This window comes from Dermacentor silvarum, chromosome 3 (assembly GCF_013339745.2).
Source record: "Dermacentor silvarum isolate Dsil-2018 chromosome 3, BIME_Dsil_1.4, whole genome shotgun sequence".
Taxonomy (NCBI): Eukaryota; Metazoa; Arthropoda; class Arachnida; order Ixodida; family Ixodidae; genus Dermacentor; species Dermacentor silvarum.
The window spans coordinates 88,817,847-88,843,903 of NC_051156.1; the positions used below are offsets into that span (position 1 = coordinate 88,817,847).

The window sequence follows — 26,057 nt, forward strand, 5'->3', positions numbered from 1 at the left end:
CTGCTCTTCTATACCAACGTTGATACCGTCGACACATTCATTAAAGAGTCCGTGTGGTTTGAACACGCGAAGAGCCGCCGTAATACCCAGAGATTCACCAGGCTGCCCAATACGGCTGCAACTTCATCGTGTTATGTCGTTCGCCTACCACCCACCTGTGACCACGTTACGCGCATTGTTCGTCGCGAGATTGAAGCTGCCTCTCCTGCACCTATTCAACCCCCCCCCCCCACCACCTCCCCGTGTTTACAACCCACGTCAGTGACCCATCGCAGCCATCGGTGTCCCTCATTCAAGCTGTCGTCAGGCAGGAGTTTGCCAATCTTGGCCTTCCATCAGCGTGCTCACTGACTCGTCCTGACGCTCTGCCTTATTCCTCTGGACCCGCTCGGCCATCCTACACTTCTCCCGTTTCCTTCCGCAATCCTGCGGAATGGAGAACGCCCGACGATCAGCCCATCTGCTTCTCCTGTCATGAGGCCGGGCACATTGCTCGTTATTGTCGTCGCCGTTGGACCTATGCATCTCGCCATACTTCCATGCACCCTACTCCTTTTAGACGTCTAGCCGCTGGTTCCCCTACTTACTAGTCGTCGTACTCTCATGAGCCTCTTCCCTCTGACGCCACTGCTCCTGTTCGCCGTTTCTCCCGCTCCCCGTCGCCGCAACGCCGCCAATCCCGCTATCCGCAGCCTCGCCGCTTTTTCTCGCCGTCCTTCTCTGGACGATCGCCGCAGGAAAACTAGATAGTGCAGCTTATGGAGGTGAAGCTCCAATGCCATCGTCCCCTGCAAATCCTCTACTGACGCTCCCCACTCACCATAGCCTCCTAGAAGTCAAAGTCGACAATGTTCCTTTGACCGCCCTCATCGGCACTGGCCCACACTTCTCTATTATGAGCGCTCCTTTACGCCACCGCCTGCAGAAGATTCGGACGCCGTCTACGACACAGACAATACGTGTTGCCAATGGTGGTGCTGTTCAAGTGATCGGAATGTGCACCACCCGTGTCAGCCTTGCCGATCGTCACACTGTTGTGCTTTTTACCGTCCTTGCCCACTGCCCTCATGACCTTATCCTTGGCCTTGACTTTCTTTCTAGCCCTAACCGTGCCTATGCGCTTATGCACGGCCCCGCGACCTACGCATAGCTCTCCATTTCGAGGAGGGCGGGCAGATACCAGCAGTACCACCTGGCGGCAGACCAATTCCTTAACGTGAGGATACCCCGCCAAGGGCGAGCCTGGCCACCTCCGACCGCCGCTACAAAGGCGCTGCTGCGTTTTTTGAAGTGCACAAGCCTGTATGACCGCCTGTGATGAAAATCAGCGATGAACGCTTGACTGTACATGTGCAAGGTGTGAACTGTGAACTTCTCTCTTCCTTCTCCTCTTGCAATCCCTTCTCCCCCTTGCCCAGTGCAGGGTAGCCTACCGGGCTCAGCCTGGTTAACCTCCCTGCCTTTCCCTTATGACTTCTCTCTCTTGACTTCTTTCGGCACACTTGGCCCTTATTGATTGTTCTTCTAAAACACTCTGCCTCGATCTTCCTCTGGTATCACATGCCTGCGAAATGCCCGTCAGCCGCTTAAGCCCCACCGTTTTTGTTCGCCTACCGCCTCGATCCGTCACGCACGTGTTTGTCATTGACCGCTCCCGTTCCTGACGGCGACTATATCGTCTCTCCGATTACAGACGTACGCCTGACGCGCAATGTTACTGTGCCACATAGAACACGCAGCTGATAACTGCGTGTTCCTCCCACTACTAAACTTTGGTCTGACCCCCAAAGTGTTGCCCCTCAAGATATCGCTGGCCCACCTATCCGCTATAACAGACCATGACGTCGAGGTTGTCGCCATAACTGCACCTGAAGAAGCTGAAGTTTCCCCGTCACCAAGTTCTGACGACAGCATTTTTCGCAACGTGATTGGTTCAGACCTTTCGCCTGACCAGGCTGACGCTCTCTGCCGGGTTTTGGCATCATACAGCGACATTTTCAACATTCGTGATCGACCCTTGGGCCAGACTAAGATTGTCGCCCACCGAATCAACACTGGCGACTCTTTTCCCTTTCGCCGTCGACCTTACCGTGTGTCCTCATCATAGCGCGAAGTGATTCAAAAAGAAGTAGCTAAAATGCTTGCGAAGGACATCATAGAACCATCATCTAGTCCTTGGGCCTCTCCCGTCGTATTAGTAAAGAGGAAAGACGGCTCCTGGTGTTTCTGCATTGATTATCGGCACCTCAACAAAATCATCAAGAAGGACGTGTACCCTCTTCCACGTATTGACGACGCCCTCGACTGCCTCCATGGTGCCACCTTCTTTTCATCCCTGGACCTTCGATCTGGCTACTGGCAAATCGCTGTGGACGACCTGCATCGCGAGAAGACCGCCTTCATGACCCCTGACGGCCTTTACCAATTCAAAGTCATGCCCTTCGGCCTCTGCAACGCACCAGCCACCTTTTAAAGAATGATGGACACACTGCTTCAAGGATTTAATTAGTTGACGTGTTTATGTTACCTGGACGACGTGATAATTTTCTCCCCCACTTTCGCAACACACCTCGAGCAGCTTTCGACCATTCTAGCAATTTTCCGACGAGCTATCCTCCAGCTAAATTCCTCTAAGTGCCACTTCGCTCTTCGTCAAATTACTGTGCTGGGCCACCTCGTTGACGCTTCCGGTGTCCGACCAGACCGAGCGAAGGTACGCGCTGTCAAGAACTTCCCCGTTCGACTCGACGTTCGTAGTTTCGCGGGGCTGTCTTCCTACTTTCGCCGTTTCGTGAAAAGCTTTGCGGCGCTCGCACGTCCACTCACTGATCTTCTCAAACAAGACGGCCCGTTTTGTTGGGGTCCTCTACAAGCTCACGCCTTCTCTGAGCTGATCGCCGCCCTAACGTCTCCACCTATTCTTGCCCATTTTGACCCCGCTGCTCCCACAGAAGTGCGCAAAAACGCTAGTGGTCACGGCATCGGTGCCGTTTTCGCCCAAAACCAACGAGGCATTGATCGTGTCATTGCGTACGCCAGTCGTCTCCTATAGAAATCTGAACGCAATTACTCTATTACGGAACGGGAATGTCTTGCCCTTGTCTGGACAGTTTCGAAATTCCGTCCTTACTTGTATGGCCGCCCTGTCCGTGTTGTCACTGATCATCACGCTCTCTGTTGGCTTTCTTCACTGAAGGACCCTACAGGACGACTTGGTCGTTGGGCGCTGCGCCTTCAGGAGTACTCTTACTCCGTTACCTACAAGTCTGGCCGCCTCCATCTGGACGCGGACTGCTTGTCCCGCTAGCCTGTTGACCAACCGGACGGATCAGACATCGAACCTCACCCATGCGTTATGTCTATGTCTCAGTTTCTCCAGATTGGTGACGAACAACGTCGTGATGCTTCTTTGCGATCGCTCATTGACCGGCTGGAATCCGCACCTAACGATGCCTCACTGCGCATGTTCGCTCTCGTGAATGGCACACTTTGCCGTCGTAACGTTCAATCAGATGGCCCTGAGCAGCTTCTCGTTGTGCCTAAATATCTGCGTTCAACGGTCCTGCATGAGCTTCACGACGAACCAACTGCTGGTCACCTTGGTGTATCCCGCACGTACGACCGTGTCCGGCGCCGCTACTTTTGGCGCGGTCTCGCCCAGTCTGTTTGACGTTACGTGACCTCCTGCGACAAATACCAACGTCGGAAACGTCCTACCGCACCCTCGGCTGGACTGCTTCAGCCGCTCTCCATCACGACCGAACCATTCGTCCGTGTTGGTTTAGACCTTCTCGGTCCTTTTCCTGAGTCACGATCCGGCAACAAGTGGGTCGCCGTTGCTATCGATTATGCGACCAGGTATGCAATCACTCGAGCGCTCCCCACCAGCACTGCTACTGACGTTGCCGATTTTTTGCTCCACGATGTTATTCTACACCATGGCGCCCCTAGCCTATTGCTCACAGATCGAGGCCGCGCATTTTTATCCCGAGTAATCGACGGTCTCTTGCGCTACTCCTCAACGCAGCACAAGTTGACCACTGCCTACCATCCCCAAACAAATGGCCTCACCGAGCGACTAAATCGCACCCTCACGGACATGCTCTCAATGTATGCTTCATCTGACCACCGTGACTGGGACCTGGCGCTACCTTACGTGACCTTCGCCTACAATTCATGGCGTCACGATACCGCCGGTTATTCACCCTTTTATGTGCTCTTTCGCCGTGAACCAACGTTACCAATGGACACTCTTGTTCCGGCTGCTGCCGCGCCGCCTAGCGAATATGCACGTGATGCCATCGCTCGTGCCGATCACGCGCGTCAGATCGCCCGCTCTAAGCTGTTGGCCTCGCAAGCGTCCCAGAAGCGCCTTTATGACAGCCGGCATCACGACGTTCGCTTCTCACCCGGTGCTTTAGTTCTCCTGTGGTGTCCATTTCGTCGTGTTGGCTTGTCTGAGAAGTTGTTATCTCGATACACGGGTCCTTACCGAATCGTCCGCAAGGTCACGGACGTCACCTACGAGATTGTTCCCGGCTCTCCGATTTTACCGCCTGCAATCGCTCCCAGTGACATAGTTCACGTCAGCAGACAGAAAGCCTACCGCCCTCCTTCTAACGACAATGTGTGAAGTGCGCCGAGACGGCGCTTCCACCGCCGGGGGTAATGCTATGAAAGAGACATTCAGCCTGAGGCTGAAGACGAAGAAGACAGCTCTCTCTGGTGCTGGTGGCTGTCCACCATCTTGGCTACAGTGTCTCTCATATACTGTAAATACAGTGTAAATAGTCCCGCCTTGTGTCGTTTTACGTGACAATATAAAGACATGGCCATACTTTTTACATACTAGGACACCGTGTAGGAAATGAACTACACAATTAGGTAGGTAATGAAGTACGTAATATTACAATTATTACGTTGTTTAATAGCGCTATTACAAAACGTGTTCATTACAGAGACATCATGTCAAAGAAAAAAAAGGCGGGCATACGGGCATCAGTGACAAAGCAAAGCAAGCAAATCACAGCTGTAACGTGAGTTTTCCCACATAACTAGCAAATGCATCCAATGAGCATCTGCTACTTATGTAGTCGTCCAGGTTATTTCACTGTCGTATGACTACAGGAAATGATGAATTCTGAAAACATTCGGCACGAAAGGGATATTCATTGAGTGTTAGTGAATGCTTATGGCTCGTTGCCGATGTTTCATTTGCGGGGAAATATCTAGAGGTATCAATGCTAAACTGGTTGTGTAAAAGCTGGTAGACAAGCTTAGAATGGGCTAGTACAACTCGGGTTTTATTTGTGAGGATTCCGGCGCCCATAAGCAGTGAAATGGGCGAGTCTGTTGGTGTATGTTCATTGTATACATATATCAATCAACCTCTCTATGGCTTTCATAGATTATGAAAAGCCATTTGGTTCAGTGGAGATACCAGCAGTCATAGGGGCACTGCGTAATCAAGGAGTACAGGAGGCATACGTGAATATCTTAGAAAATATCTACAATGATTCCACAGCTACCTTGGTTCTCCATAAGAAAAGTAGAAAGTTATCTATCAAGAAAGGGGTCAGGCAACGAGACACAATCTCTCCAATGCATGCTTAGAAGAAATATTCAAGCTCTTAGACTGGGAAGGCTTAGGAGTGAGGATCAACGGCGAATATCTCAGCAACCTTCAGTTTGCAGATGACATTGTCCTATTCAGCAACAATGGAGACGAATTACAACAAATGATTGAGGACCTTAATCGAGAAAGTGTAAGAATTGGGTTGAAGATGAATATGCGGAAGACAAAGATAATGTTCAATAGCCTGGCAAGGGATCAAGAATTCAGGATCGCCAGTCAGCCTCTAGAGTAGAGCACTGCACGGGCCTGATCTTTCGGCCCGAGCCCGCTTTACGAGGCCCGAGGCAGCCCGGGCCCGGGCGTACATGACAGAGACAAGCCCGGTCCCGGTCCGGGCCCGTGGTTCCAAGCCCGGGCCCGGCCCGGGCCCGGGCGTTCATTACTAAGCTCAGCTAGGGCCCGCGTGTGCATGACCAGGCCCGGCCTGTAAGAAAAAGTTCTTTTTTTACTTACAGATTGTACCGTATCTGTCAGCCTCACCTTCTCGAGGTTTAATCAGCTGCATTATATAAGCAATAAAACGCCGAAATCTTTGTTTCTCCCACGGGAACATCAGTAATCCGGCCCATTGACTGTGCTACTATTTTTCTGGTGGCGCGCATGCACTTACCTTGATTTGTACGATATGGTTCTATGATGTCGTTTAGCATGTAAATATACAGGGCGTTTCATTTTAGCTGAACCAAATTTTTAAAGATTGCCTGTGCCAGATAGCACAGTAATAATCCTTGATCTAAACTACTCGATGAGGCGGCCATTGCTTCCACGAGAAATCAAAACGCCTAATTGAATAATCAACTTAATTACGCTAATTAACGTTTTAATTATTATTTTATGGCTCATCTTTCAATCTACGAATTATAGCCGCCGAGCTCGCAAGGCGTATTCACTTGGAACGAATTATCAGGACTAAACCAGTTCCGAGATAATAATTTTCAAAGTGTCCGACGAAATCAATCAAATCAAATCAATTTATTGTCCAGTTCACATGCTGGACGGCCATTTTGGACTTAAAGCTACATATGTAGCTTGACGTGACCCAAAAGACCAGGCAAGGCAATAGTACAGCAAACAGTTTGCACTCATGCACAATAATTCACATATATTTCCAGCTCTCGCTGGAATTCCTCATAGACGAAATAGCTATGAACGGAACGACAAAGAATATTTGCGTCACGGCGAGTTAACAGAATTGGGAAAAGTTTTAACAGAATGCATTTTAAACAACACTACAGTAACAATACTAGCTATACAAAACAACGCAACACCAGCTATACAACATAGCAGGAAACTGAATTTTACAAGATCAACATTTGCTAAGAAAACGAAACAGGATTTACATTATGTACTCAGAACCATACACAAAGGCTGAATAATAATCACATCAGATACATTACAAGCGACCAAAGTGTCAGCGGAGTTTTTTCTTACTGAAATTACCGCCATTTTTGTATCTGTTCAAAGTGAATGGTAGCTAATGTATTAACGACTGATGCTTATAGAGTGTTCTGAAGTATGGAATTGACCATATCTCAGGATTTCTTGTGTTCGCATTAATGCGACGACGCTCTAAGGAGACTAATTGTTTATGTAGCTCCAAGCTAATTCTGACATGGATGGCCTAATGGATGGTCAAAACGCCTACCTGAATATTTAACATAATTACGCGAATTAACTTTTTAATTACTTATTTTACGGCACATCTTTCAATGTACGAATTATAGCCGCTGTGTTCGCAAGGCGTATCCACTTAGAACGAATTATCAGGACTGAACCAGTTTCGAGATATTAATTTTCAAAGTGTCCGACGAAATGCATGGGCGTTCCAGTTAACTTTTCGAGGAAAACGCTGTTTTATGCATTGAAGCACAAAAGTAACTGGCCTTAGTGCTAAAATAATGCCATAGTATCGACACTGGTAATAGTGCGATCGCAAAAGCGGTAACATGGAAATGGTTTGAGGAGTGGTTCTTTGTATAATTTATTTTTCCTTACGCGGAAACAATGTTCGTTTTTGCGCAAAAGAAACAAAATTAGCGTAGCTTCCACTGGCGGCGCAATGCTAAAGAGACAGTGGAGATGATGGGCACCTAGCTAGTCCTGGCTTTTGGGCTAGACTAAGCACTACCAAGTCATCCCCAGCATTTCCCGGAAGTTATTTATTATTGATCCATTATCGATTATCTATTGATTGGCTGTAGATTAGTTATCGTAAGGTACTGGCGTCGTATTTGGGCTAGGCTAAGCACTACCAAGTCATCACCAGCATTTACGGGAATTTATTGATTATTGAGCGATTATCGACTAGCTATTGATTGGCCATCAATTGCCTATCGATAGGTAATTAGTCCCCACCATTCTTAGCTAGACTTATCCAGGCTCAGCTTCGCTAGTTCACAGGTGTATGTGCCATTGCGCTTGGACGCTTTCTGCACTGCTGCCATGGGATAGGCCCACAATTTTGGATTCAGCGGACACATTAGGCCCGACTGAAACAGCTCCGCAGTAAAAAAGAGAACTTCATCTGTTTTACTATTTTCTTTCATAAGATGTAGTCATCTGATGAGATATACAGTCAAGAGAGAGAGAGAAATAACTTTATTTTGTCCAAAATGTGGTTAGAGGAGGGGGTAATGATTAGAAGCCTCCCACGTCCCCCCTTTAGACGGCGGCCGGCAGCCCCTGAGCCGCGGCGGCGTCCTCAGCCATTTGGACTACTCTTGCTTGAACATCCGGGTCCGAGCTGAGCAACACGGTCTGCCATTGCCCCTCATTTCTTATTATTAAACTGGGTTGTTGTGGTTTTGAACAGTTATTGTTGTATTGTTTTTTGGGCATGCCCAGATTATGTGTTGAAGATCTGCTCGGTTGTTACAATGCTTACATTTGTCTGTGTATACATCTGGGTGATAATGACTGAATGCAATGGGGTTGGGGAAAGTGTTGGTTTGCTATTAGCCGCCAAGCCACTGATTGCCACTTGTTTAATTAACAATGTGCTGCCGGATATCTAGCCCTGGCTAGTCTGTAATAATCAATGATTTCCCTAAAGGAAACCAGCCTATCTCTGCCTGACCGGCGGATTGCGAATGTGTCCGTGTTGGTGTTGGTGACGTCGTCTTGGTCTGCGAAACCTCGAGCCGCGTCATGCGCATTCACGTTGCCTGGCAGGCCAGAGTGGGCTGGTGCCCAGGTGATTTGCATTCCCCTAGCTTAGTCTCCGTGGAAACCAGCCTGGAGGATTTTTTGCGCCTTTGGCGAGATGCGTCCTTTAGCGTAATTTAATATGGCAAGAGCGGTGTGGATCTGAGAACAAACGGGGATAACCGATATTCTAGTTGACATTAAGCGGAAAAAATGGAGCTAGGCAGGCCATGTAATGCGTAGGATGGATAACCGATGGACCATTAGAGCTACAGAATTGATACCAAGAGAAGGGAAGCGCAGTCCAGGACGGCAGAAAACTAAGTGGGGTGATGAAGTTAGAAAATTGGCAGGTGCAAATTGGAATCAGCTAGCGCAAGACAGGGTTAATTGGAGATCGCAGGGAGAGGTCTTCGTCCTGCAGTGGACATAAATATAGGCTGATGATGATGATGACAGTGATCTTGCAAGTGTCACTTCAGCTTGGCAGAGAATGCATTGAACCATGCAATGCATAACGGTCGCGTGTGCTCGAAGGCCTACTTAGGCCGTTCAATGAGCGGGCCCGAGTCTGGCCAGGGCCCGTGGCTTCAAGCCCGAGTCCGGCCCGGGCCCACGGCCTCAAGCCCGAGCCCGGCCCGGGCCCGCGGCTATAAGCCCGGGCCCGGCCCGAGCCCGCCGACAAACGCTTCGGACGGCCCGGGCTTTCGGGCCGGCCCGGGCCCGTGCAGTGCTCTACTCTAGAGTCTGTAAAGGAGCACGTTTATCTAGGTCAATTACTCACAGGGGACCCTGATCATGAGAAAGAAATTTACAGAATAATAAAATTGGGTGGGAGTGCATACGGAAGGCACTGCCAAATTCTAACTGGGAGCTTACCACTGTCGTTGAAAATAAAAGTGTACAATCATTGCATTCTACCGGTGCAAACATATGGGGCAAAAACTTGGAGGTTAACAAAGAAGCTCGAGAACAAGGACCGCACAAAGAGAGATGGAACGAAAATTCTTAGGAGTAAGGTTAAGAGACAAGAAGAGAGCGGTGTGGATCAGAGAACAAACGGGGTAGCTGACATTCTAGTTGACATTAAACTGAAGAAATGCAGCTGGGCAGGCCATGTAAGGCGTAGGATGGATACGCGGTGGACCATTAGGGTTACAGAATGGATACCAATAGAAGGGAAGCGCAGTGGAGGACGGCAGAAAACAAGGTGGGATGATGAAGGTATGCATATATATATATAACGTGAAGAAAGGGAAGCGAAGGGCCTGATTTTTATTAATCATATCATAAGAAGCCAACAAACATTAACACCAAGGACAACATAGGGGAAATTACTTGTACTTTACTAATTGAATTAAATAAATGATAAATTAATGGAAATCAAAATGGATGAAAAAACAACTGTCCACAGGTGGGGAACGAACCCACGTCTTCGCATTACGCGTGCGATGCTCTCACCATTGAGCAACCGCGGAACCGTTTTCCCATCCACTTTATTGAGTATTTTTGTTATTACAAGTAGAACTAACCCTGGGAGTGTTAGCCAGCGCCACCACCCCAAATCATGGGGCGGTGGCGCATTTAATGTCCGGTAAAGAACCTTAGAGAGTTAAAATTCTTCCACACTGCAACCCTACCCACCACTTTTAATACTATGGCTGTAAAATATATGCCTTCAAGAGTAAATTTACTTTATGAAAGGTAAGGAAACTTACCTTATGAAAGATGGGTTTGGGCACGATGCTTGGTTGGTTTCTCGCTGATTGATTTGGGCCGATCCCGAAGATGGCGTAACAAAAAAAGAGAAAAATAGCTCTGACAATATCTATGGGAAGGAACTGCAACGGATGGGGTGAGATAGTTTTTAGCAAGTTGGAGGAAAGGCAGGTGGCCGACGGAAAATTCCGTGCAACTAAAAGGAATACATGGGGTAATAAAAGAAGCTAACGCTGTCTTTTACATTCATTATACAGAATTTCTGTACTGCAGTACTTATTATCTTCCTCTTCTTATGCTTGTCAGTCTGCCTGTTTCCTCATTTTTGCAAGTGGGTCGCGAATTCATTTGACACCCTGGTTTCAACAGCCGATGTAGCTTGTTTGAAAGCGTGCAAGAGAGCACGTTCTCAGCAATATGGGGGGACCAGGAAAAGGTACTACCGTGAACATTTCTGCCATCAAGTTCGAAAGTTTTAGAGTCTGATCTCTTACTGCAAGCTTTGTGTGCATAGGCGAGCTTTGCAGCAGTCACGTCGTGCAGTATATAAGCTGCACTGAAGTACTAAAGCGCCAAACAGACGACACAAGAGACACGGACGGGTGCTCGTCCGTGTCTCTTCTTGTGTCGTCTGTTTGGCGCTTTAGTACTTCAGTAACATGCACTAACTAGCCCAACAAAAAATTCTGCTGGAATATAAGCTGCATTTTGCAAGTAATAAACTCAGTCGGTAGTAACACGTGTGCTCTTGCTTCTCTGTGTCGTAAGTGGTGCTCTTGAAAATGGATCGTTGACAATTTCCCCATCGGCAACACAAATATGTTCACTAGGTTCTTTTGATATCCTCAAACCTCTCACGTAAAGTAAAATGTTATGTTACATACAATTTTTGTTTGTTCAGGATGGCTTCTCAGAACTGAACGCACAAGCAATGCATCGAAGACGCCACCTAAGGCGACTGCAGCACCACGGGGCCTGGACCAGTGCTGGTATGTGGCTATCTTCTGCGCCATGACCACATTCCTCACTTCCGCCACCATCAGATCATCAGGTTTCCTTTACATCGGCATAATGAGGGAGTTCCATGCAGACCGCGGTCAAGCAGCCTGGCCAATCTGCCTCATGGGAGCCATGTCCAATATGGCTGGTGAGTTGGCCGCAATGGGTCACAGTCATGCTAATCGTTATACAGACTAACTTCAGCTTCAGATGTCTCTGCCAGCTACAATTTCGTGTCCTATTGAGGCATCGTCTATATTACCGGGAATGGTTAGCTGAACAAATATGTAGTTTCTAGAAAGATTCCGCATGCAAGCTTCCCTTTTGCAAAAGTTTTTCTGTAATGTAATTGATGTTGTCTTCAACACTTCCTTCAAGAATTTCAAGAAGGGGCGGACATAAGTGAGAACTCCATATCATTTTACACCGTATGCACGTCTGCTATTCCTTTGGCAGACACACCTCTATGTAGACAATGCGCCGTTTACCTATCCGCTATCTAACGGTTCCGTACCGTTCAACTCAAGTCTTGCTGACCGAAAGTAGGAAATGAACGAGCAGTCTTAAGGATCGTGAACTGGGTTAAGCGCTTCAAACGCTCACAGTGAAAGAGCATGTCCTTTTTTGCTACCCGGAAACCTTATGACGCATTTTGTAACCGTTATTTTTCACCGACTTCACGGAGGCACCCATGCCGACGATAATCAAGACAATGAGCCAACGACCACTGAAAATAACAATCGTTATAAAATTGAAGCCCAATTTCTAAGAATTCCCTTCCTGGGAATATATTCCCCTATCATTATTTATGCTGCCAAATGGCCAGGGCCAAAAATATAAAGAAATATGTTCTGGGGCTTTGCGTGCCAAAACCACGATGTAATTGCGAGGCACACAGGAGGGATAGAGTGCGTATCTATTTTGACCCCCTAAGTTTCTTTACCGGGCATCAAATGAAATGTCCACAAGCTTTTTTGCATTCCTTCACTATCGAAATGCGGTCGCTGTGTCCGAGATCAAAATCACGACTTCGGGCTCAGCGGCGGCAGTTCCATAGCCACCGAGCTGCCGTAGCAGGTGGAACAAAAACAGAAAGTGACAAATGTTTTTACATAATACAGCTTAGAAAATATTCCTTCGGAGAAAGCTTTAATTTTTTAAGACATTAACGGCTTCTAAATAACTGACCTATCCGTAGTCGCACCAGTGCTTGCCGTTTTCAAAGATATACATTCATTCTCTCGTGTCTCTCCTCCCATGCTCGGAATCTTTATCCGGTAAGAGAAGTGTCTCTTTGGAGACTACGGCGCGGGATCCTTTACACATTAGATCACCGGGACCTAGAGTCCAACACCTAAAGCCGTAAACTGTCTAAAGTATGCTGGCCGAATAGAATTTGACCAAATTGTATAAACCAACTAAAGCTCTTCTTTCCGAGCGGCTCACCACTACAGCAGGTAACTCTCAAATTTGTCGTCAGTAGGTTGAAGAACCATTCACTAATGCCGACCCCTTCCTCATGGGAATAGCCAGAAGTGCAGAATGTGATGTTTGTGGGGGCAACGAGATGATTGCGCACCTTTTGTGGAATCGTCCTCGTTTCAGTGTAGAAAGGAAAGCATCCTGCATCAGGCTCGATAATTATGACAACCGTTCCGTTATGGAAAAGTAAATTCTTGGACCGTTGCCTAAGCCGACGAACGCCAGTGGTGCTCTGAAAGCGCTAGTTTGTTTTTCAACAGCTTTTGGACTATCTCAAAATCTAGTCGATGTGAGATACTTTCATTGTGTTTGTGTGGATACGGTGGATTTGCTTCCATGTCTTCTTTTCTTTTCTCCTCATCTTTCTTGCCTTTACTCCACCTCCTAGTGCAGAGTAGCCAATTGGACACGTAATCTTGTTGCTGACTTCTCTGCCTGTCATCTTTTACTTTTTCTAACTTTCTGCTCCAGTATTCCCAGCGGATATTCACTCAACAGGTGTCAAGCTACGACTGTATTAGGCATATATAGGCGTTCGCTCATGGATGATAAGTTCACTTGGCCACTAGTACTACTTATGCTTCGGGCCGTTACGCTTTTATTTTAACACAGATCTATAATACAACTTGGAAAGCTGCCGCCCAAGAACATTCGGCAGGTGGTACTTTTTGTACTTACTTATTCGGCGACAAAATCATCTCTACACCTGCCGTAGAACGGGGCCGCCAGTGAGCAAATCGACGGTGCATACATTGCTGAGTGGGACTTGCTGAACACTACACACCTGAACACTCCATGTATGGTCTTTTAGGATGAGTCAACGCTAGTGGTATTGAGGTTAAGATTCAACTGTGTGTGCGTGACCATTGGTTTCCAGTGCAGTACAACGGCCACGTTTTTTTTATTAGAAAATGCCTATGCTTCAGTAAATGGTTTTGTTTACCGGAAGGTGGCATTACAGATTATACTTCACAACGCTCTGGCAAATCGATGACAGGAATAAAAAAAGGCAACTAGTGCTGCTGGGACAATGGTTTGACTAAAATTTCGGTCATTGTTCTGTATATTCCCTTTTGAATCGCTAGTTCCCGAACAGATTCTTTAAAATCTTCTCCTCCACTTTTATCCCTTACTTCATCCCCCAGTGCAGATTAGCTATACCGACAAATAATCTTTTTATCTTCTCTGCATTTCACTTTTTGTTATTTCCTCCTCTCTTCGCAATTATGCACAGTAGAGCTTCTGCATTCCTATTTTATTCCTGCAGGCCTAGTCACTGGTCCTTTGAGCCAGAAGTACACGCTGCCGCCCATCATGTTGGCCGGAGGCATAATAATGTCAGCCGGCATCATCGCTTCGAGTAACTAGTGCTGCTGGTGTAATGGGTTGATTCAAATTTCTGTCATTGCGCTGTGCTTTAACTTTTAAAAAACTAGTTTCCTCACAATCTTCTCCACTTTTCTGCCCTTAATTCATCCCCCGGTGCAGATTATCTATCCGGGCAATTAGTCTGTTTATCTTTTCTGCATTTCACTGTTTGTTATCTCCTCCTCTCTTGGCAATTATGCACAGTGGAGCACGCAATAGCTTCCGCATTCCCATTTTATTCCTGCAGGCCTCGTCGCCGGTCCTTTGAGCCAGAAGTACACGCCGCCACCCGTCATGTTCGCCGGAAGCATAATAATGTCAGCCGGGATCATCGCTTCGAGCTTTGCACCGACCATAACATGGATTTCTGTTACTCAAGGGATAGTGTTTGGTAAGACTACGATGGCATTATAACGACAATTCAGTATTTCTTGACACAAGATATTATCAACTCTTGCCTTATTCATTCTACTAAAAGCAGTCAAAACTGTGTCCAAACGTTCAAAATAATCTGCCCAAACATCGCTTGATGTTATTGTCACCGGAAGAGTGCACGGGCCGAATCACTATTATGAACGAGAACTTCAATCAGAGGTAAGCAGGTTCCATCGAGTAGCCTGCGTCTTCCGAATTTTCATTGAAGTGGTTAATTTGTGTATAGCAGTAAACCACTGATTAGTATTTTTTTTTGGGGGGGGGGACCCACCTACAGGTGCTTTCATAGGGCATAGGCTTACATCACGAGCGTACACATACATTCACTGTCTGCCAAAATATTCGTATTAGCTCCGAGAGTGATAATATTTACCACAGGGCAACCAGTAGCGCACCCAGAAGTTCTGCCAGGGAGGGGGGGGGGTAGAATTTTTGTGGGGGTGGAGGGAAGCAAGCACTTTGCACAACATGCAATTTGCGTGCTTTAGCCAGAGCAATCCAACAGCAAATAAAATGCCTAATAATGATAATAGTAATCACACCAAGGATGATGACGATGTTTATTTCTTCAGCGTTTGTCAAAGTTTTTTAGGAGCGAATGAATAAATATCATGAATAATGAATATAAGACAGTGACAGAGTGCTTTTGTTATTCAGGAAATTTCGACTTCAAGACACATCCTTAATTGTAATGACAATGTGAACAGAGCACTGAAGGTACACGTTGGACTGGTGGGGCTGGACGCGTGGGGGGGGAGGGGGGGGTTGCAACACCCGAACCCCCCCCCCCCCCCAACTGGGAAAAAGCTGCTGTAGCACGCAAGAGATTGACGCAAGAGGGAGAGTAACAGTGATTATGCATGGATCTTGTATTATAACGTGACGAAACATCCGATGACAGCGCTGTAATTTCGCAACATTTAAAAAGAGCCTTTGCAATCGCGATCGAACGGAATCTGGTAACGCCAGCGTTCCACCTCGTTATGTGGCTCTGTTCCGGTTCTATAGTGCACGTTGATGTAGCGCCCACTCCTCGGACAGATGACAGACGGCGGCACCACTATAAAACTTTAGATTTAATGCGTCATGCAACCATCGTAAAACGCGGTGCTGCCACAATGATGCAAAGCCGGCGGGACAGACAGCGAAAAAGTGAGTGAGAGAAGAGAACGCGGAATTCTGGGAGCACAAGGTTGCTCGGCTAGAAGAGCGAAACCAAAACTTGTAACACAAACCGAAATTGCGGTGATTTTAACAGATGGTTCCGACACAGGCTCACAACACACAAATCGTAAATCATCTCGCACGCAATCCGAAAGCTTTTCCTGGCCGACCTAACTGAAACTTGGTGCAGACAAATACAAGGAATACAATGTTCATGGTAGCGGACAGCTCTTACATGAAATACCTCATCAAAATTGAAACACTTATACAGCTTATTGGTGGCATCGAGCACCGCAGCCAATTTCTTTCTGCAAGGCTGTGGAAATATTCATGAATAGATCAAATTGAGAGCTCATGATTCGCTTTCTCGAAGAGTAAAGCGATCTGAACAAATATAATTAACTTCCATTATTGTATTTCGTTCACTGCTGATGCTACAGCTTAGCCTAACCATAGTGTAATAGATGACTGTGGCAGGATGACATTGCTTAGCGCATCTTGTCTAGGGATGCTGCTTTTCGTTGTGTGCTTGCCGCGTCTATCGCTCGTGCATCGAAATTCTGGTTTTCGACTTGGGCGGCATCGGTAAAAAATGGAGTGAGCGCTCGGTTTTTCTTTCACTAACCTAATTGTAGGTTGTGTGCGCAGATAGCAAACGTGGATTATTTTACGCTGGTGAGTAGTACAATATGCCTATTTTTGTGTTTTCTTCGCTCGTTAACAAGGTTTAGGATCAGGCCTGGTGTTCATGACGCTCCCCATATTCATCAACCAGTACTTCGACAAGTACAGGGGCTTCGCACTTGGCATCACGTACACGGGGTCCACGAGCTCGGCGTTCGTCTTTCCGCAGTTGCTGCTCTACCTCGAGAAGACGTACAACTTTCGCAGCAGCATCATGATCTTCGGCGCCATCATAGGTCACGTCATCGCCATTAGCCTCATCCTGAAAGAGCCACCATGGATTCGCCGCAAGCGAGCCGAAGACAGACTGGCTTCGAAGCAAGCCAAGCAGATCTTCACCATTCAGAAAGATGGCATCAAGGAGCGATCGAATACCATTCCCAAAGACGCTCCTCCTGGTGAAACAAGGGAACGTAACGCAAAAGATAAACCAAAGAAGCCGGTGAATCCTTGGAGCCTCCGTCATGGGCTTACTGTGCTCGAGAGTCCCATGTTTTATGTGGTGATGCTGACATATATTGTGTTTGGTTACAACTTTGACGTCTTCATATCCACCATTGTCGACTTTGCTATCGACAAAGGCATGGATTTGGAAGCGGCCGTGGGTCTTATACCGCTCTTCTCCATGACCGATACATTCGGACGCTTGTGTATCCCGTTGCTAGCTGATAGAGGGTATGTGACGCGCAGTAGCCTAGCCATGCTCACCTACCTGTGGATGTCTATTGTACTGCAAGTCTTTCCCCTTGTCCGCGGCTACTACCAGCTGTTGGCTGCCTGTCTGTGCCTCGCGATGGCCATTGGCTGCGGCGTCACTATGTATCCGACTCTCATGGCCGACTACATGGGCATCCAGAGGCTCCCTATCAGCTACGGCATCGTCGGTACGGTCGCTGGCCCATTGTTTATACTCAAGCCATTTTTTATTGGTAAGTATACCTGTCTTCTACTCTCTTCTTCCTAGACCACGCTGCTTCATTACGAAGCGCATTTCGGATGCACAAATTGATGCACCGGAAAGAAAATGTTATAACTAGAAAGCGACATGACCGTAAGCGACCCTTCACAGCATCTCTATAATTAAGTGCATAATTAGTCGAATATGTCCAAAGGTTCCGAAATTTGAACCCGAGCAATCCGTGACAGAGGCCTTTTTAACAAGTGCATTTAATCGAAAACCTTCACACAGACACATTTTGCTTGATTGCATCGCTTGCTGTTGACCTCCAGAATTCTAATGTAGCTTTTAGTTTATGTTGGTTTGTTCGCTTATAAGTATAGCGTAAAGTAATATACTGCCAGGTGTCGGCTTCCTTCCGCGCAACCTTTCCCGGGGGGAGGACGTTTTTCTTCAGAGGCTTTGGGCTGCCGTCCTGACACCTGCCGTCAGCTGCGCTTCGAGATCTGCAAGTGACAACTCTGTAACGTGTCCAAAGTTCGCGGCGCATATGTCTGCGATGGACATTCGCCATATTTTTTTAGGTGTGCCATGGGTCTAAGAATATGTGCACAATATGCTCATGGAGGCCTAACTAAAGCCGAAAGTCCAAGCTGACTTTACCGGTTCGATAACGCACAACAATCACTGCTGCTGTACCTGCACCAAACAGGTCTGGATGCATTTATTTCACGCCATTTGTTAATTTTGATGGATACGCCTTGTGGCTAATCTCCGAATGAAAAAAAAGGAATTGTTGGTCAGAAATATAATGTTAAATCGTATAGAAACAACTGTTTGCGCAGTGTTTTTCCATTAGCGAAAACATAATTTTCTATTTTTGAGCTCAGTTGTTGGCTTTTCGAACATACCGACATACCGATAATGCTTACAGAAACTGTTCTGTGCGCGGTGTTTTTCATCAGCGCAAACATTCTCTTTATTTTTTAACTCGGCTGGGCTGGAAAAGTAAATAAAAAATACACGTGTACATAAAAGCCGCACTGTGAAGGAGGCAGTACCTACCATAACAACAACGTATCATTAATACACAAAAATGAGCACATAAGTTAGCTTAGGGTACGTTAAAGTTTATGTCTTTACATTGAAACTGCGCCAGAGAATAACATACCAAGCGCGCTCATTCATCAACACGGGGCGGGGGGGGGGGGGGGGGGAGAGAAACCAGTCATGAACGTCGTAGAGGGAGAGTACAGGAAACAGCTCCCAAGTTTACAGGCTCGCAGAGCCGAGCTATGCGAGCACGTTTTTGTTAGCTCTGGCGCTAGAACAGTTCCCGCATTGTGAATAGTCTGTCCGACACTACTCATCGAATGCACATATAGGCCCTCGCAGTCTAGTTATTCATTGAAACGAATAAATGACTTCAACTATCGTGTATAGCTTTCTTGTTAATATAGATATCGCTGTTGTTTTTTCGCCAAGCGCTTTTCTACAATAATGTCGATGATATTTTGCGTCGTTAGTAGCTTTGTGTATTCAATTGCAGGAGCCATCTAGCACTCTACTCGAAGTTGCGATCAACTATGCGGGCTCATTTCAAATCCCCGCAGCGGCTTTAATTACAAGTTGAGAAACGCATACACACTCCTTGCACTTTATTTCACACTTCAATTGCCACGCAATATGCTAAACAACTATGTTACTTATCTTAGACGCCCATGGATTTCAACTCGTGCTCTTCGAGTACTTCGCGCATTCTGTATAGTCTCTCCGATACTACTAGTCGAATGCACATACAGGCCCTCGCAGCCTAGTTATTCGTTGAAAACACTAAAGTTTAGTAACAGTTGCAATAAAAGAAAATGTTGGTTAATGAGTCATTTAACCATTTTATTTGTATCAGGAAGAAAATTCACATTATGAGGCATGCTGTTAATGACTCAGGATGATTTTTGATCACCTCGCAAGCTCTCTTGCGGCCGCAATGCGGACGCCACGGACAGGATCGAACCCCTGTCCTCGAGCATCACAGTGAGACGCCATAGCCTCTGAGTTACCGCGGCGGGTCAGGTCGATCAAGGTGTATGCTACGATTCCGAAGCCGCAGGTTCATTTATTTCACCGAAACCTTCCACAGACTGGATGTATATGAACCCGCCCTGGTTGCTCAGTGGCTATGGCGTTGAGCTGCTGAGCACGAGGTCGCGGGATTGAATCCCGGCCACGGCCGCGGCATTTCAATGGGGGCGAAATGCGAAAACAGCCGTGTACTTAGATTTAGGCGCACGTTAAACAACCTCAGGTGGTCCAAATTTCCGGAGTCCTCCACTACGGCGCGCCTCATAATGAGATCGTGGTTTTGGCACATAAAACCCCACAATTTCTTAATGTATATGTGCGTCTTTTAAATTGGTACATTTACTGCCTTCTTATTCTAATATAATGAAGAAAATACCCGTTCTTTTACTACACCTTGCAATTCCCATGTGCTGTAGTAGCCTGGTTGAACTTTTGCGAAACGCTACATATGAGATATTCGTGGACCTAAGTAATGTGTAAATATATAAGTTGTTATTGTATGTCAGTAGAATAAGGCCGGAAATGTATTCCAGTACGGCGTAATTACAACGCAAGGCATATTAGGCAACGCATATTAGCCAACGCAAGGCAACGCATATTAGCCTCACTGCCGCGAGCGTCTTATATGCAATTAAACTTAACAATAGGTACTCCACATTCAGCGTAACAACAATGAACAAAGAAGATGAAAACAAACACTATTGTCTTTTCCCGTGTCTGACACCGTACCAACATTGAATTAAACAGAGCCGTGGTCATGTGCGGAACAATTCTTTATTTTTTCTTATAGTGAAAGTGCCACGCGCACTGGGTCTCTTGTTATTGTTAAAGTGGAATATTAAGAGCATTCTTTAGCTTTATTTTTATATTATTAAGTATGTTGTCAGCTATTTAGCTACACAATGTGAGTGCTAAGAGGCACCCTAACGTTTTCCGTGAAAGCTTTCGTAATTTTTGTACTCTTTACAATCGCACAGCGAGAAATGTGACCTGCATAACACGCAATTACTTCAATTATGCACGCGCAGCTCGTTTAGCACAAAATAAGGATATTTCAACCACGATAGATTATGGATTGAAGGGGCGCGCATAATTAAAATGCTCATCGTTCACGTAGGAGTAACTGCAGTTTGGGCATAGCTGTGCACATACTGCGTGAATCAGTCAGAGATCACAATCTCATATTTTTGTGTTCTCATGTGTGATATTTCTTTCTGAGGAACATTCATTGCCGATCTTCATGAAACCATGAAACCGCAAAATATGTTTCAAGCAGCATTTTTTGTTAAGCATCTGTCCTGGAATACGTGGAAATGTGCCAGGAGGTCCACAGGGCAGCTGTGGTATAGGGCTCAATAACACTAACGAAAGTATCGCAGCAGGTATTATTCGACAGAGGAAGTCAAATTTGTTTACAAAATCTCGGAGAGTCGGATACTTTATCGTCAGCACTGTGCGACTCTATGCGGAGCTTCATACGCAATTGGCTTTGCATGTTGAAAATTTCCCAAATCGCTCTATGGGCCAGCTATGCGTCAGACAGCAAATGCGAGTCAGTGTATTTAGAAGATTAAAAATCTATTCAATATTATCTGCTGCTAAAACTGCGTTTGGTTTTAGATTTTACGCCCAAGCTTCATTGCCGATGTCATCGCAATGTACAGAGTTCATCATGCCACAATGATCTCCCAGGATTCGGATCAGCAAGACGCACAAGTTTTATAAAGTTTTGTTATTGTCTTCTCCCTGTTACGCATAATCACTTCCGGAATAATGTGAGTCACATAAGAACAAACGGAACATTAAATGTCATTTCCGCGCTGTAATACTCCTCACTTTCCGCACAGTTGTGTATTAAGTCTCCAATCACTCTGTGTAGAACTATCAGCGCTTGTAAGATTGTAGTCGCTTTCTTTTTCCTAAGTTCAAGCGCTTCAATGTTTTCGAAAAATCTGAAGCAAAATCTTTCCATGTTTATGCACTTGCATTGTGGTCGTCTACGTAGGTCCCATGTGCCGCTTTGTTCCTTTAGCATGGAATTTTGCAATGTGTGCGGTGTTGCAAATTATTCATTACAAATGGAAAACCAAAGCAAACGGCATGGGCGAGAGGAAGACGTAAGGAACTCGCAAGTACTCTCCAATCCTTTCTGTTTTCTTTTCGCGTCCATGTCATTTGCGCAGCTTTACCATCCGTAACGTAGGACCAGCAAGCCAGTGCTTACACCTTGGTCAACATTACTGATTACCATCAGTGCTGGTGGCATGGCCAACAAACGCTAAGCTGAAAATCAAGCAAGGGAAAAACTAAAAAAAAACTGTCTTGCGGAACTAAGAGATCTTGAGACTTTAAGGCGGAAACTAACGCTGTCATACTGACGAAACATTCTGCCGGTGTGTTGTCCCGCACGATACCAAACCGACACGTCTTGTGGTAATCATAAGTGTGTTTTCAAAGCACGACGTACTCATAAACACGCCGTACATTTTCTCCGACATCACGCGAATAGTTTTTGCAGTAGCTGGGAACAGCTTGGTACTGTGCACCATTATTTCGGGATATTAAGGTGTAGACACTACCAATTTTCTTCTCCTTCTGTCACCCCCACGAACTTGAAGCGGGTCAGGCCTGACTTTCCGTACAACTTTTTCAACGTAGAATTTCTTCAGGGTAAGTATACCATCCTTGGTGCACTTAAGCTGCAACTGACCTTTCTATAACCTCAATGGTTCTGCCTGCTTTGTGCGTTTTGTGTTATTCTGGCGTTAGCGACCCTACTCGATGCATTATTTTTGTACTCTTCCAGTTTGCGTATAAATTTAGGTTCGTTTAACAGAAAATCATACACGTTTTTATTAATTTTTTTTGCAGATTGTAAGCCTTAAGACGGCAGAAAAGTTTGTTTTTCTGCGCCGAACTATCTAGACATTTGAAAACGCGGGCTTTGAAAGCAGCTGCATTTAGCAAACCGCTACCACCATACTATAATAATTTGCGATTATTTTTACGCCTACACACTAAATAGCAGATATTACGCAGTCCGATAACTATTTATTATGCAGCCCATGTATACATGAAAACGGAGAAATCATTGTTCTCACCATCTACAGCTCCGATTTGAATGAAGCCTGTTGCTGGTAAAAGAAAAATTTCAAAATATAATCACTCCAAGAACTACAATTTTTATTCAGGCTGTCAATTGTTTTCATAAATATTGCTTTAAATTTCACAATTAAAAAGGAAAAGCTCATGCACCACGGTTCATTCTAATGACGAAAGAATATATGTGTATGACCCCTGTTAGGTCGTATATATATGACCCCTGTTAAGACATCTGAAGCGGAAAAGACTGATTAATTACACATCAATCAAAAACATGCCACTAATTTCGCATATAGACTTTTGCGAAACCTTTCTCAGCTTTGTAACAACTTCACCTAGGCAGCCAACATTTACGTGAGAATTTTCCGTTTTATATATTTTACTAGATGCATTTCACAGGAATGTGGAACCTATTCTCGGTGCCGTAGCCGATTTCAAAACTTAATTGTTATTCTTCAAAAAAAAAAAGACGTACCTAAATTGGCAAACGTAAATAATATGGGGTCATACATTAAAGTTGGGATTCCTGCATTCGGTATACGTACATTAACTGTCTCTCATGAATAAAACACATTAAATTAAAATCGACCGAGCGGTTTCATCGTGAGAGCATTTCTGCGACCAACATGCGTTTGAATGTAAAAATTAGAGTTGCTGCTCCCTCATACCCACCGCGGTATCTTAGAGGCTATGGCCACGCGTTGCTGAACTCGTGGGCACGACTTCGCTCCCGGCCGCGCTGGTCGTCTTTCGATGGGAGCGAAATGAAAAATGCTCGTGCACCTGCATTTAGGTGTACGTCAAAACCCCTCAGGTGTTTAAGGTTACTTCAGAGTTCCTAACTACCGGGTGCTTCATATAAGATAGTTATTTTAGCATGTAATAATCAAGCAAAAAAATAAAGAAAGCAGCAAGGTCCAAGCTAAAGATTCCTCTGAAGGGAATACCAGCTCGTATAATACTTCGATTGCTGGAAATAGTAAATGCATCCGCTGCTCGCTCCTGCAGGCTACTTCCGGGACCACGTCGGTTCCTACGACAACATGTACCGGTTCCTCTCGGGCGGTGTCTTTGCGGTTGGCCTGGTTTGGCTAGCCGTGCGCCTGAGCGAGGGCCGCAAGCGCAAGGCATGGCAGCCACCTGCAGTGGGGGCCACTGACGCCATCGTCGTCGCTGGCCATGCCATCTACTGCAACCCCGGTTTCGCGGCCATGGAGTCTGGCGGCAAGGAGGATGACCACACTGGGCCGAACGCGAAGAAATGTGATCCTGAATGCACAACAGCCTCAACATGAGGCTCCGCAGACGAATTATTTTGTTCAACACGATATGTGCAAGTCCACTCGAAAGATTGCTCCCGCTACGGAAAAATACAGCGGGCGCCAAGACCGGAGTGCCCAAGATCGTGGCTTGCAACACGGTTGTCGGGCTGCTTTTAACCCGCTTTGCCTACTTTGAAACTAGGGTGACACGAGGAGCGCGACATGAATGCGTTACCGAATGCGCGCGTGGTTTCGCGACTTCACATGATGGGGTAAGACATGTTCGCCGCGCAGCGGACGACAAAACGTCTCTGCACCCTTTCGGTACCGCGGGAAATGACAAAAATGTACCAAATTTCTGAGATATTTCAGAAATCCCCGAAACATCTCAGAAATTTGTTTGAATATCTCTGAAATTTGTTAGAATAGTATATGTTAGAGTGCTCAGAAACTCTCAGATATTCTCATTTGGAGATAGTAAAGTACATAACTGGGCTAGTTAGTACATTGTAAAACGGGTAAAAAACCAGCGGTAACACACGAGAGACCAGATCAAAAGACGACGGGACTAGCTGGACGGGACTCGCGACGGACGACTTCTTCATCTGGTCTCCCGTGTGCTTCCGCTGGTTTCTTAGCCGTTTTACAATGTACCAATTAGCCCAGTTCACCACCCTGCAACTCCAGCTGGTCTCGTCATCTGCCCCATCTAGTCTCTCCTGTGTTTCCGTTGGTGTTTTTTATCCTTTTTTGTTATTTTGAATGATTTCAAATATATATTTGATATGGCGCAAGCAGCAATGTTTCCCACGGAGGCTTTGATGAAGACCATAATGAACAGAAAAAAAAACACCTATTCTGGAGCCCCGAGTCAATGAATGCGCTAAACAGCTCCATTGCCATATGCCCGTTCACATGACCTACACTCGCAATCATATAACTGAATAAATGTTTACACGAGCAGTGATCTTGAGTTCCGCTTTTTTCTTCCTGACGCCTTAATTTCTCTGCGGTAAAAAGGGGCTGAGAAAGTCACCCAGCGTGTTCCCGAAGTCAATGCACAGTGTGCCATCAATCCATCTGCGTGGTGCCGAAAAGCAGCATGAACTTTATATTGAACCCAAACACTTTGCTTGCTTGTTTGCTAGCTTGCTTGCTTGCCTCAGAGAGTGGCTCATACCCACTGTGGCGGATTGGTGAAGAGTCGGGTCATTTAAGAAAAAAGATTACACGAGCCTAAAAAGAAGCACTATTGAGAAATTTTGAATCACACTTTGGTCTTGTGTTACTGTTGGCACTCTACGCGCTTCATCTTCTTCTCTGTACTCAAACTACGCCATAGGTGTTTGTTTTATCACACCAGTATCTGTATGCTAGATACCAAAGTTTATTTTTTTCTAAAACTCCTGTACTCGTGATAACATTTCTGTTCCGAATTTGTTTAAATAAATCGGTCGTGAGAGGCGCCAGGCAGCCTTAATTTTATTTTACAAGAGGAAATTTGGCTTGCCAGGGCGCATGTATGATGTATGATGTTGCAGATGCGCTATATGTAGACTATCAGAGTATGGCGTCACTGACAGCAGCTTAAAGATTGAATGGCTGGTCAATAGCGCTATGAGTGGAAGTGGAGGCACAGCAGAGGCATTGTCTACTACCTTTAATATTGGCGAATGGGCTTTGCTTTTTCAATATCCCTTTCAATTGATCACTCGAACGCATCGTTTCGCCAGGTCTTGTCTTTTAGTTATTTATCAGCGGAATCATTTATTTCGCGCAATTGTCACTACATATTAGCCACTGAGCATGAAATACACAATTGACACATCAGGAACAACAACAAAAAAAAAGATCCGTCTGGAAAAGATCAAGCACGTTAGTGCTGGAGTGCACAAGGATCGCTCGTGTCGCATATGCAGGAACAGGCAACAGCGAACCATTGCTGAGCTGATGGAGATTCTTATCGACGCATCTGAAATGCTACTTTTAGCCCCGGTAATTCGAACATTGTAGACAGGAGATAAAAAAAAGGGAGTCAGTGATAGGTGCTTACAAGAATGAATTTTTCTCCACTGCGTTACCA

General features: G+C 46.0%; 2 protein-coding genes across 2 annotated transcripts in view; both read left to right on the top strand.

Moving 5' to 3' along the window:
* LOC119445568 (monocarboxylate transporter 9) overlaps window positions 1–26,057 on the top strand; it is a 117,230-nt gene that overhangs the window by 12,648 nt on the left and 78,525 nt on the right. The gene's annotated exons all lie outside the window — the stretch shown is intronic.
* Window positions 11,412–25,432, top strand: LOC119445566 (monocarboxylate transporter 9). Its single transcript, XM_037709835.2, has 4 exons — window positions 11,412–11,645; window positions 14,595–14,738; window positions 16,672–17,559; window positions 23,721–25,432. The coding sequence occupies exons 1-4, from the start codon at window positions 11,510–11,512 to the stop codon at window positions 24,005–24,007; spliced, it is 1,455 nt and encodes a 484-aa protein (XP_037565763.1). The 5' UTR covers window positions 11,412–11,509; the 3' UTR covers window positions 24,008–25,432.